Source organism: Pteronotus mesoamericanus, unplaced genomic scaffold (assembly GCF_021234165.1).
Source record: "Pteronotus mesoamericanus isolate MK-2021 breed Mesoamerican mustached bat unplaced genomic scaffold, CSHL_Meso_final contig_2, whole genome shotgun sequence".
In the NCBI taxonomy this organism is placed as follows: Eukaryota; Metazoa; Chordata; class Mammalia; order Chiroptera; family Mormoopidae; genus Pteronotus; species Pteronotus mesoamericanus.
The window spans coordinates 26,078,446-26,091,412 of NW_026555084.1; the positions used below are offsets into that span (position 1 = coordinate 26,078,446).

The 12,967-nt window shown below is 49.9% G+C and overlaps 2 protein-coding genes across 9 annotated transcripts in view; one reads left to right on the forward strand and one right to left on the reverse strand.

Annotated features, from left to right (window-relative positions):
• Nucleotides 1-545: 545 nt before the first annotated feature.
• Nucleotides 546-3,504, forward strand: IL9 (interleukin 9). Its single transcript, XM_054567980.1, has 5 exons — nucleotides 546-656; nucleotides 773-808; nucleotides 894-926; nucleotides 2,080-2,211; nucleotides 3,394-3,504. Exons 1-5 carry the CDS (start codon nucleotides 546-548, stop codon nucleotides 3,502-3,504), a joined length of 423 nt encoding a protein of 140 aa, XP_054423955.1.
• An 8,533-nt stretch (nucleotides 3,505-12,037) lies between these two features.
• Nucleotides 12,038-12,967, reverse strand: part of SLC25A48 (solute carrier family 25 member 48) — a 40,684-nt gene continuing 39,754 nt past the window's right edge. For 6 of the 8 annotated variants that reach the window (XM_054568420.1, XM_054568424.1, XM_054568419.1 and 3 more), the window contains one exon: nucleotides 12,038-12,483. In XM_054568420.1, the coding sequence (XP_054424395.1) occupies nucleotides 12,290-12,483 (194 nt within the window). In that variant the 3' untranslated portion in view covers nucleotides 12,038-12,289. The remainder of the gene's footprint in view (nucleotides 12,484-12,967) is intronic. The other 2 variants (XR_008528713.1, XM_054568422.1) reach the window with 1 other exon arrangement.

Here is a 12,967-nt window from a genome sequence, read left to right on the forward strand (position 1 = left end):
GTTGCAAAAACCCTGCAGACAGAACCGCTCAGGAAACTGCGCTCTCTCTCGTCCCCTTGCTCTGTCCTGCCATCCTCTCCCCGCCACCAGCCCCTCCCTCACTGGAACATACGTGGCAGCTGTTATATCAGCATTTCCAATGAAGTGAAAAAGGGAAAATACAGCCCTGGGCTTTCATGGAAAGCGCTTTAACTCTCCCAACCAGAACCTCTGCCTTAAAAAGATACATCTACATCTATGTATACGTGTGTGTTTTTAAGATCTTTAACTTTTCCCACAGCATCTCCGTACCCAACCTTTTCAAACTCATCTTTTCTAAGGAATGATATTTCCTAAGACAATGTAACATAGTCTTTGCCAAGTGACTCAGTTTGACATAATATGCCTATCTTTTTTATTTTCAATGTCAAGTCGCCCAAATTTACAGAGAAAAAGTGGGCACTTGGTATCGGTTTGATGTCAGGGTTTTTCCACGTTTGCAAGGGACCTTTAAATATGATTCGCAGTGAAGGTGTCTGCAGGCCAAGCTCCAGTCCTGTGTCAAGATGCTCTCAGCTGTGGTCCTCGCTTCTGCCCTTCTCTGCTCTGTGGCTGGCCAGGGGTGTTCGACCTTCTTCGGGATCAAGGACGTCAAGCACCTCATTGACAACCTGCAGGTAAGCTGTGGAGGGGGCGCTCATGGGAAAGGCGGCTGCTGAAAATTCAAGTGAATTTTTGAGGAAGATGAAAAACACACCATCCATTATGGGTTTTGTCTCTCTACCTCCTTTAGAAAGATCCACTGTCAAAATGCAGCTGTAGCGGCAATGTGAGTACTTGCTCTTTGACAAGTTTTCCAAACTAATTTTAATTTTTACATCTGGAACCTTCACTTTGAAATTACTCTTTTGCAGGGGACCGATTGTTTGTGTCTGCCCATTCCTTCTGTAAGTATAAAAGAATATAATCTTGATCCTGTTCTTTTTAAGTGTTTAAGTAAAAATAATTGCTTTATTTGATATTTTAGATAAGCAAGTGCTACTTCATTATAATTGTTAGAGATTGACATTTCCTTTTACAGCCAGGCTCTTGACATTCTGTATTATACAGATTTCTTTGTCTTTTGTCAGCTCTATGCCACTTGAGAAGCTTGATCACTTTTAATATTTAAAACAAAGAAAACTTGATTGTCTTTCTAGATTAGTTGTACCACGTGCACAACTAAATCAAACTAGAACTGAGATTATAACAAAATGATGTAGCCCATCTCACATTACTTTCTTCTCCATTTGATGATAACTCTAAGATTGCAAAGCAATATAAATAAAATGGCAACCCCCTCTCCTCTCCCTTCTGGTCTGTTTATCTGATTTAGGGTGGCCTCTGGGAGGACAGAGTGGCTGAGGTTGTGGGTGGAGGGCAAGTGGAAGGGGAAGTTCATCGGCCACTTGGGCTGAGAGGAAGCATGGCTCAGGGAGGACTTCCCTGGCTCAGGTGAGGAGGGAGAACTTATCTCAGGGGCCCTGCTTGGCTCTCTCTGAAGCAAGGTCTGGGAGAATCTGAGCGGCTCCCCCCGGCTGTGGTCAGGTGTTCGGCCCCGCCCCATCGTGGCCCACCCGCTAGACGGGAGCAGGACAGGGCGGCGCTGCTCAGTTACTGAGCATCCGCACCCCATCCCCTGGGTCACAGCCCCCCGTTTTAGCCATTGCAGAAACGCTGGCTGCTTTAGACTGGCACATCCCCTCAGGCTGATGTGAAAAGGCTTTTTCTTCTCTATACTTTCAAACTCTCTATTTCAAGACTTGGAACAGGGGAGCATTGTTTGAAAAGGAGACTCAGAGCTGGCAGTTTTCCAGGACCCGTAGGCCTCATTCCCTGGATGAAACCTGCTGAAAACCTCCAGCGAGCGTCACAGTGGACACGGGGCCTTACCTTGAAATACAGATCCTTTCCAAGGCTGGCAAGGGACCTGTCTCAAACTAATGTCACTTTAGGTTACATGGGTTAAATGAAAATAGTCTCTAAAAGGATTCTTTTTCTTACTTCATCTCCAAGTGGTCGTCTGAGAGTTTCCCTTCATAAATCCTTATTATTCACCAGGAAAACTGCACCACACCGTGCTTCCAGGAGGGTCTGGCCCAGATGAGCAACACCACAGTGAGAACAAGTTTCTCCCTGGTTTTCAACCGGGTGAAGAAAACGGTGGGAGCCCTGAAGAGCCACAAATGCCCGGTGAGTTTGTTTTCATCTGTGACACACTCAGTTTAGCTGTTCCCGTGTGAATGCAACAACGCTGAGTCTATCTGAATGAGAACAGATGATAACACTGGAATTGCTAGTAGTTCAAGGTCGATAAGAGGCATCTCAGAAACTTAATCGGAGCAATAGACTTAAAGGGAGATCTGCCTCGGATAGCCCAACGCTCCCCGGCTTTCAAACACACTCCCACGTAGGCTACCATTGCCTTCTCCCACCTACCGAATAATGAGCAAATTCACCAGATTGTAATTAGAAGCTAAGCTCTAGAGAATCGGGATATAACCCACAGGACACTAAATTATCCTAGAGATTCAATTTGCTGAGTTGTGACCTGCAAGTTAAAGATGTTTTTTTTTTTTTCCTGATTGCCTAAGGAGGTGTTTAAAGGAAAACTCCCCCAAGTGAAAGCTTGTCATTTGTCCTAAATGCCCACAGCACACTATCTTCTTTAGCCTATGCCCAGTCCCTGGAAGGGCAGGGAAGGGAGTGAACGCTTCCAGTGTTAGCTTTTCCACCCAAGTTCACAGAAGGCTGAGGGCCCTTCACTCAGCAACTTAACCGAACATGTTTTCTATCATCAACAGCATATAGTTCTAAGTGCTTAATATGTACTCTGTCATTGCCTACCTACCTTGCAGACCATTATTAGAATTGTTAGCTTTATCACCCTCACTTTATAGAGGAGGAAGCTGGAGCTCAGGAGATGAACTCATTTTTCCGAAGGCTACACATTTAATAAGTGGCAAAGCTGAGATTTGAATTCTGGTCTATGTGACCCCAAAGTCCTGCTCTTCGCCATTGTGCTATAAAATGACCTTGAAAGGACCACCAAAAAGGGGAATAACAAGATTTTTGGCCTTGAAGAGTCCCAAGAAAAGGTTTCCTCTCATCAGATTTAGGGCCATTCGATAGGTGTCTAAGTGTGTGTGTCCCTGGAAACCCTACCGCAAAGTCAGCCCAGCCTCCTGTCCACACAAAATGCTGGCCCTAGGCCTCCCTGTCCGTTTGCTCTGCACCTTGAGCCCCTGCTGCCTGCACCCCCCACCCCCCACCGCACCCTCTCCCCTCCCCGGGTTCTGGGCAGGAAGGTTCCCAGAGCTGCTGGGCTCGAAACAGTTTCAGTCATCCTGTCTTTGTTAACTTTTATCCCCCCAGTATTTTTCCTGTGACCTTCCGTGCAACCAGACCACTACAGGCAACACGCTGACGTTTCTGACCAGTCTCCTGGAGGTTTTCCAGAAAGAAAGGATGAGAGACACAGTATGAAGACCAAATAGTATTTATTCTATTTATTGTATTTTAAAAGCCTACTCTTTAAGTTGTTGCAATTTTAAAATGAAGCAAGCCATGCTAAATCAAAATCAGCTGTAATGTTTCTTTAAAATTGAAAAAAAATATTTGTTTAAAATTTTGTCTTTATTTTGGAATAAATATATATGGAAGAAAAGAACCGACCTGGACTCTGGTGCTTATTCTCACCTTGCTTGCTCAGAACAAAGAGCCACAGACTGTCTCAGGGCCGCGTGGCTGAAGGGGGTGCAGTTACAAGGGCGTGGGAGCTTTAACGGGGCTGCTCGGGGAGACGAAGGGCTTGCCTGAGGCACCCTAGCTGTGGCTGCTGGGGGCAGGGGGCTCAGGGCACAGCCCAGGAGTTCAGAGGTTCTGGGAAACTAACCATGCACCTGAAATGGGGGGCGGCAGCCGTCTGGCAAGCCCCAAGGTGGGAGATGACTCAAGACTGTGGGCGTGTTAATGCGCGAGAAAGTGCTTGGAGCTGAGTCAGGAGCAGGGCCTGGGCAGGCGGTCTGGGTCAGAGCGCAAAGCAGAGAGACCCTGGGGTCCATACAGTCACCTGGTCACCTGGAAGGCCTTTGGCCAGCACCCACCACGGGCTGGGGCAGGGCCTGGCTGTGGTGCAGGGGCTGATGGGGCTATACCTGAGGGATCCTTGAACTTGAACTAGGTTGTCTGTCTGGCAGTGTCACTGTAGCTATCTGGGAGGGTTAATTGTATGTGTCAACTTGACCAGATCCCAGGGTGCCCAGGTATTTGATTGAGCATTACTTTGGGTGCGTCTGGGAGGGTGTTTCTGGATGAGCTTAGATGAGTAACGCAGATGCTCTCTCCAGAGCGGATCTCGTCCGAGCCCTGGAGGGTCTGCAGGGAACAAAGAGGCAGAGGAAGGACTGGCTCTCTGCCTGCCAGCTTCAGCTGGGACAGCGCTCTTCTCCTGCCTACACTCAAACTGGGGCCTGTGCCATCGGCTGCCTGGTTATCAAGCTTTTTGGACTTGAACCACCGGCTTTCCTGGGCCACCAGCTTGCCGATGACAGACTGTGGGACTTCTTAGCCTCCATAACCTTGTGAGCCAATTGCTATGGTCAGTCTTTTTGTCTGTCTGTCTGTCTGTCTACCTATTCATCCATCCATCCGTCCTATTGGCTCTGTTTCTCTGGAGAACCCTACGAGACCATCAATCTCACCTCAATACTCGACCTGGCCCCAAGTTCCTGGCTTCCGTTCCACTTTATGTACCACCTTCTAAGATGCTCTCGTGTTTATTAATTTACTATGTTTCTTGTTTACTTCCTGTCCCCACCCGCTCAAATGCCAGCAACCTGAGGGCAGAGAACATTGTTTTGTTGTATCCCAAACGCTTATCCTGGGCCCATCCTACTGCTATTCCACAGTAGACACTCTATAAATATTGGCCAAGTGGATGAAAGCCCTTTGAGATGCACAAGTAAAGTGTAAACTGGCGTGTAGGTCAGAAATGTTCTCACCTGGAGAAGGGACGGTACTCAGGATGTGTTCAGAAAGGTGAGGTCCCTTCAAACACCTCCAGGAAGGCCTGGGCTTGGGGTTCACAGGACCTGGCCCTGTGGGAGTGGGTGGCCGCGCTGCTTGGACGCAACGCCTGTGTGGTGGGTGGGGTGGAGGCAGGGGAAGGTGAGTGTCTTGCAGTTGGGGTGGTCTGGCCTTCAGAATGGCCCTCTCTCCTGCTACCAGAAGGCTTAGGGCCTTGGGAGCTTCCCTTCTCCATCAGCCTCGACCATCCTTGGGTACATTATTATTATTACTACTATCTTCACTTGAGGATATATTTTTATTGATTTTTAAAAAGAGAGAAGGTGGGGAGAGAGAGAAACATCAATGTGAGAAACACTGACTGGTTGCCTCCCTTATGCACCCTGACGAGGGATTAAACCCTTAACCTAGGTATGTGCCCTGACTGGCATGGAACGTGCCCCTTTTGGGTGTATGGCACAACACTCCAACCAACTGAGCCACCCGGCCAGGGCCCTCCGTGGATACTTTTGATCACAGTAACCTGGACAGTTCAGAGCACATCAAGAGACGGAATTTCTCAAAGGACTTTGCTTGGCTTTTATTTTTGGTCATGTACAGCATCAAGCAATATCCCATGTGACCTGCACTGCAAACAGCTCTTGGCCAAAGGTGCTCAGCAGCCCTGTCCCTCCCACATAGGAGGAGAGATGGAGTTTCAGCCAAGGGGCCCGTGTCAGGGTAGTGTTTTATTATCTCCCTGAGTACAGACATGGTGAGTCCGTGATGATATTTAATCTCAATTTTTTAAGTCTTAGTTTGGACTGAGAGACAAACTTCTCAGTGATTTATTCACAGGGGCGTCTATATAAAAGGGTTACAAATTGGATTTCTAAGTCTAGAGGCTTTCAGAAGGGGACCCCTGGCTTAACCTTTGCCCTCCCTCAGTGCTTAGGGCCACCAAGCATTTTGCAGGGAACACAGACCGTAAGACAAATAGACCATAGTCACAGTTTGCTGACCCTTCGGCTTCTCTCAACAAGGGAAAGCACTGCGTGCCAGCGGTGAGTGGGTGGCGGTGGGATTCTATCACGCTTCCCTGAGGATCTCCCACGACCGTGGGTATGAGAACTTGTGTTTACTGGACTCTCCCAGCATTTCCTCTATGATTTCTTCCCTGGGACTCAAAGTGCTGAGCACTAAGCTCAGCGCCCTCCCGCCTCCTGCGCAGTGACCCCTGCCTGGGGCACTGAGCGCATGCCCGGCAGTGGCTGCCCTGCTTGTCTCCCCAGCTGGTCTGTGGATTCCCACAGACAAAGCCCCGAGAAAGAGATCTACTGAATAGTACGTCTATTATTATGTGTTAATATTATGCACGTAATTATTAAGCACTTACCATGTATGTACTAAGTGTGCATCGTCTCATTCAACCCACTAATAACCCGAGGAGGAGGGTATGATCATTTCTGTTTCGCAGACGGGGAAATCAAGGCTCAGGAAGGTCAAACAACTTCCCCGAGGCTCACAACTGGTGAGAGTTAGAACAGGGCTCCCAGCCCTGCTGTCTCTGACTACAAACCCTTTCCTGCTTATTCTGTGAATAGCAAGTGCGTATGTTGTATTTACTGACCACAATTTGAGAGGAAGACAGATTCATAAGAATATGAGCCCACGCACTCCTGTACTGAAAAACCTGAGGCCCAGATAATCTTCAGCACCCAAAACGTTTAGCCTTTTAGGAAGGAAATACACAGTTGATGCACCATATATTACATAACACCCACAGCAGGGCCTGGAATAAGATTTTGTAATTAAATGCATTAATATTCTGCAGCAAAACCGATGAGCTGCCACATGAGGCGATCAGGTTTGGCAGCCAAATGAGTCTCAACAAATCTTGGGCTTTGGGGGCTGTTTGGAATTCAGGACTGTGATGAGGGACCGAGGGACATGTCTCCAGCTCCGGCCCCACCTGCAGAGGGAGCTCCCTCTCCCCAGGACTTACCTGGGGCTGGGGCAGCGTTTCCAGGGAGGACACGGGTTTCTGTGGCAACCTGGATGGCCAGCCACGCGGGGTCCCAGGTCGTGGCTGCAGGGCCTTCTTTTCTCCTCCCCTCCACCTGGGCTTCCTGAACGGCTGTCCCCAGACCCAACTGCGCATGTTACATGGTGTGGTTTACAGCCCGCAGCCTCGGGGCTGCCAGCTCAGGAAAGCCCGCCCTGCGCAGGATCACTGAGAGGACAGATGCTGGTGATCGGTTTCAGAACACAACCTGGGGACACAAGCACTGCCAGAGGAGATGGGCAAAACGATGAACTGCAACCTGCTCTCACAGAGTCATCACCAGCGTACGTTGGTGGTTTCCCGCAGCTTCTCTGCAAAGGTTGTAAAACCCACAGGACACACCCCTGGAGGCAAGCTCGAAGCAGGATTCTCAGGGCGTTGCGCGCTGTAGCTCCTCTCCTGTGTGTGCCTGGACAGCTGAGGTTTATCTAGAAGGCACCTGTTAGCAAGGAGCACTCACATTCACTGAATGTTTACTGTTTCCAGGCACTGGGCTCAGCATGTTTTGCTAAGTATCTAGTTGGATCTTTACCAACACCCTTTGAGATAGGTATGTAATTATTCCCAATGCACAGATGAGAAAACCGAGGCCCAGAGAGGTTACACAACTTGCCCAGGACACACCTTGAAATGGCAAAATTACTTTTTCTGCCACCAGGTAGAATGGATGCTTGAAAAAAACTAAATGTAGTTAATGTAGAGAAAGATTCACTTATTTTGTGTCCACCTGAGGATGTGGTTGAATCATTCAGCAAACCAATAAAACACACAGTGAGTGCCAGATGTGAACTCAGTACAACAACAACAACACGCAGCAGCGTCTTCAGGTGTGGAGCGGAGACCTGGTCTGCATTGCCAGGGAGGTAGAAGGGCTACGCGCTGGGGGTGGGTCTTGTGACTGGCAGGGGCGACTGCCACTCTCAGCCAGAGGAGGGAAGCAGGGGCTCTCTGGATGCCTTCTCTGGCTCCCAGGAGCTCATGGGCCCAGGACCTCCTGCTGCACCAAATGCTTCCTGGAAGCCTCTTTGATGTCAGCCTGGCAGAGGGGACCAGAACCCTGAAGGGTTCGAATCAATGACTTGTCAGACACCCTGGCCACGGAAGGACCACATCAGTGCCTGCAGCTGCCCCAGCCCCAGAAATTGTTTCAGATGTTCACTCACAGGTCCGAAGGCCTAGGAGCCGGTTGTCTGGAGCTCTCAGAGTTTCACCTGCAGAGTCAAGGCCCAGGAACACCGCTGCAGCCATCCTGTGTGCCTCCTGAAAAATGCGAACAACCCAGACTCACAGGGAAGGCAGGCTGAAACTGGGACACAAAATAATCACAGCGCCCGCACACCCTGCCCCTGCCTTCCTCTAACCCCTGTTTCGCACTTTAGAGTTTACAAAACTGTTTTCGCACTTGATTCTTACTGAAGTGCTGGAAGGTAAGGAACACCCAGTGTGGCCATTTTACAGATGAGGAAACTGAGGCCCAACAGAGGCAAAGCTTGCTGAGGTCACACAGGTAGCTGATGACAGGCCTGTAACTGGAACCCAAGGCGATGGTCTCCCTAGTCTGAGGTTCGTTCCACTGCAGAGGAGTAAAAGGACAACAACAACGGAGACAGGAGACCCAGAAAACAGGAACAGTAGTGTTACAGAGCCCAGATGCTGTCACCACGGAGGCCAAGGCGCAAGCTACCGGAGCTGACCGCTGCAAAGGGTTTAGTTGACCTCTGCTGCCACCAAGTGGCGATTCTGCAGCTTATCAGCCAGGAAAGCCTTCGGGTGGCGGATTCTTTTGTGGAGCACAGGGCGGTCTCACAGGGGGCCCTCGGGACAAAGCTGTTTTCATATAACGCTAAGACAGTACCTGCTCTTTCACTCTCATTTTCTCGACGAACGCACAGTGGAGTTTTCCAAAAGCGACACGGCAATGGGCAGCACAACAGACCGAAAGCAGAAGCCGACGGGGATCCACCTGCCCTCTGGTTAAGCCAGAAGTTACGGAGATTGGCAAAAATGTAACAGTGCCAATTCTTTCATTATTTACTTTTTGAAAATAATAGCTGTTTTAGTTAAAGTGTCATTATGTTAACATGTAATGGGGTTTACTTTAAATAAATATTTTAAAAGTTTTTTAATTTCTGGTAAATGTTATAATCTACAAAAACTAACGTTCTTTGAGGCACTCAGTAATTTTGCAGAATGAGGGGACCGCTGTGGACAACTGCTTTTAGAGTGTCAACCAGTGGTTGGTGGTGTTAGTTCGACGCCAACAAAAATCCCCATTTTGGGGTGTGGTAAAGAAGGAAACTTTATTCAGTAAAAAAAAACTCAATTGTGATACCGCACAGCTGTGAAAACAACATGGCTGTACTAAGAGCTCTGGGGCCTGGCTGCCCAGCTCCGCTCTATCCGCTCCGGTGCGGTCCGCTCTGGTCTGCTCCTCTCCGCTCCCCTCCACGCCTCGCTGCACCCATCAACTCAGCCAGAGTGACACACCTCCACCTGTCAGCAGAAACAGAAAGCATGCTCCCAGGAGCTGGATTATACGGACAGAAGTTCCTGCCCCTGGTCCCTGATTGGTTTGCCCTCATGCAAATAAGGGCTTCAAATTCTCACAGTTTGATTGGCCTAAAAAGCACTCTCCTGATTGGTCAGAATAGAGACACTCTGATCAGAGCTGCACAGCCCTGATTGGATGGGGAAAAGCTCAATCCTACTGGTTGAAATAGGATTCCAGGAAACCACTGTAAGGGCTGGCTCAGCTGGCAGAAACAGTGCAGGCAGGTAACTTGGCGCAGGCTTCTTTCTCTTGAAGTGGAGCTTGCGGAAATGGCTGCTAGGCTCTGTTTTCATATTTATTTTTTAAATTGAGCCCAGTTAGCTGCCAGGAGCTCTTTTTAGTAGATGTCTCCCCTCCCCACCCACACCTTCAGGATTCACAAAAGTAATGGTAATTACTATTTTTTTTCACCGATAACAAGAATGTCCCCTTTTCATAGAGATCAGGGCATCCAGGCTAAAGAAAAGCAGAGAGGCAGGAAAGCCTGGAGGGTGGTGGGCAGATAGGAGCTGGCCCCCTGTATTTGTCGGATCACTCAGTCATTCCTTCAACAAACATTTAAATGCCCATTATGCTCCAGGCATTGCATGGGATGGAAAAGTTGGTTGTAGTACAAGGAACCTGGGATAGAACAATAAGAGGTGAGTCTGGAAGAGCAGCCATGATGGGAATTACCAAAGGCCTTCAGTGGCAGTTAGAGACTTGGTACATTATACATCCCGACAACCTTCTTTTTTCCACCATGAAATGATGTTCCCTTGTCTGAACAGCAGGGGGCAGTGTAGCCTCAAGAAGATTGTGAACCAGAACTGGCCGTCCAAGCTCTCAGCAGGAATGCAAGTACACTGGAGCCTCAGTTTCTCCATCTGTAAACTGTCAACAATGCTTTTTTTTTTTTTCCTTGCTTACCTCCTCCTATCATGGAGAGGATCATAAGATGATCAAGAGAAAGTGGGAGGGGTTCTGACACCTGCAGAAGGTCATTTGTTGGATCTCGGTTTTATCAGGGGAGTCCAGCAAACGACCCTGTGAATACTGTGCCACTTCCAAACAAACGGGACAACCAGGACCAGCACCCGGAGGAGGTCTAGCTGAGGTAGACTTAACACATTCTAGGACGTGTCAGAGAAAAGACCTCAGGTGCACCAGGAGCGGGCTAGGTGCCAGTGAGCATCTCTTCCCCGGTCTCCACAGTGCCTGCCCAGGACCCGCGCTGCCAGGGTGGGCCCGCAGGGCCACGTCTGTCAACAGAACCATGTGCCAGAATGGGAGTCCTGCTGTCCCCGGCACAAAGGACAGGGTCTGCATGTAGTAGGTGCTCACCACATTTGATGACTGAAGAAATGCACCACTGCTCTGGAAGGATGGAGTTTATTTAACCCTCACTCGAGGACATTATTTTTTCTTATCACTTTTAGAGAGAGAGACATAGATGTGAGAGAGAAACATCGATTGTTGCCTCCCATACCCACCCAGACAGGCAATCGTCCATGCCCAGACCAGGGATTAGACTGTAACCTAGATATGTGCCCTGACCGGGAATCGACCCTGCAACCATTCAGTAACTACACGACGCCCCAACCAACTGAACCACATCGGCCAGGGTGAGGGATAGAGAGTTTTGACTGCAGATGTGCCCAGGGAAGCTTCCCCTCATTGCCAGGGGCCATGAAACAGAGAGACCAAGTTGGCGGGGGGGAATACCGAGGCTTTTATTTCAAGGAGGGAACCTTGTGCTAAAGCGTCAGGATAAACTGATGAGATTGAACTTCTTTGTGCCCAGCAATGCTTTGTCTTGGTGCTGAGTCTGTTAGTGCAGGGGATTTCCAGGGACAGGCTCTGAATCACTCGTGCGTGGGAGGGTGGGGGGGGAGGTGGGAGGGTATGGGGAAATCAAGGGGAAAAAAGAGAGAGAAGAAATGTAAGGATATTTCCCCCGCCAGGGTTTAAGCCAGGAATGACAAATAGATTCATTGTATGTCCATTGTGACTGGTGGTTGGTCAGGGCACTGTGCTGAGAAGGATTCTGAAGCTGTGTTCACCCCCACAGGACAGGGCTCTCTGCCTGACTCAGGATGCCTGTTGCAGGCACAGCGAAGGGACCCATGCCACATAACAGCAGGGGAGCCATGGCCTCCCCACATGGTTCTAGCGAGAAGTACAACTCAGAGTCATGACATCATTCTGGAAACGACTGTGAACAACGTATTTTATTTTGCTTTGCTGCGTCTCTCCATGTGCAAATAAGGCCCAGAGAATGCCCACACGACCCGCGCTCAGTACCTCCGCTGCTGAAGTGCCGGGTCAGCATGTCAGCACTGGCAGGGCGTGGAGCGCCCTGCAGGGCTCCCTCGCCCCCCGGTGCCCGCCCTGCCCACCACAGGCAGCTGGGGATAGGGAAGTGAGCCTTGTCTTCTCACCTGCGTGGAGCGGCCTCTTCTCTGGGAGACATCTACGGGGGTCTAAACAGGGAAGAATGAGGGCGGCTGGCATCTCCTGGAAGCCAGGCGGAAGCGTCTGATACAGAAAGGACCTGAGGAAGTTTTCAATGTTTTTATTTGGAAACTAAGAGACAACGCCAGCTCCTCTGTGAATTCCCAGGGGGGTTACAGCAGTCGTGCAGAGCAGGATCTCCGTTGCCCCACTTTCTACCAGGTACCAGTGCAAATCAAGCAAAGGTCCTTCCACAGCGGCAGCTCGGTGGCTCGGCCGGGAGGGCTGGAACAGAGTGCCTGCCATCCGGACAGGAGGGATTTATTCTGAGGTTCCCGGGCTCCGGAGAGGCCACGCGCCCTGCAGCCACGCGGAATGCGGCCCTGCTCGGGTGACACCAGCCCTGGCCCTGGGGAGAAAGGAGGAAAGATCAGGCTCCATCTCTCTGGAGTTGTCAGTCCTTGCTACCTGGCAGTCACCCCATTGGGAGCTGCTTTAGTGAAGCAGCCGTTGGCAAGTATCACCATGAGACCAGGCTGCTGAAAGGCCACAAGGTTGTCTAGGTTATTTGTAAATGTCCAAAGGAAAAAAAAAAGAAGATATTACAGCCGAGAGAATGTATCTTCTTTCCCTGAAGCTGAATCTTCCTGAAATTGAAACTAGGCCAATGAGGTTGGAGCATGAAAGGCAGGCAGGGGCTGAACAGCATTACTCCAGGAAGGTTCTGGAGGCCGGGATCCGGAGGGCAGGCGGGATGAGGGCATTGCATTCAAGGGCCCCAGGCAAGACCAAGAACGGACTGCAGACCCCTGGCTGGGAGCCGCCTTCTGTTACCAAAGGTCATCTTCCTCCCATTGTCTGACTCTGGATTCTCCATGTGAACAGAGAAAACC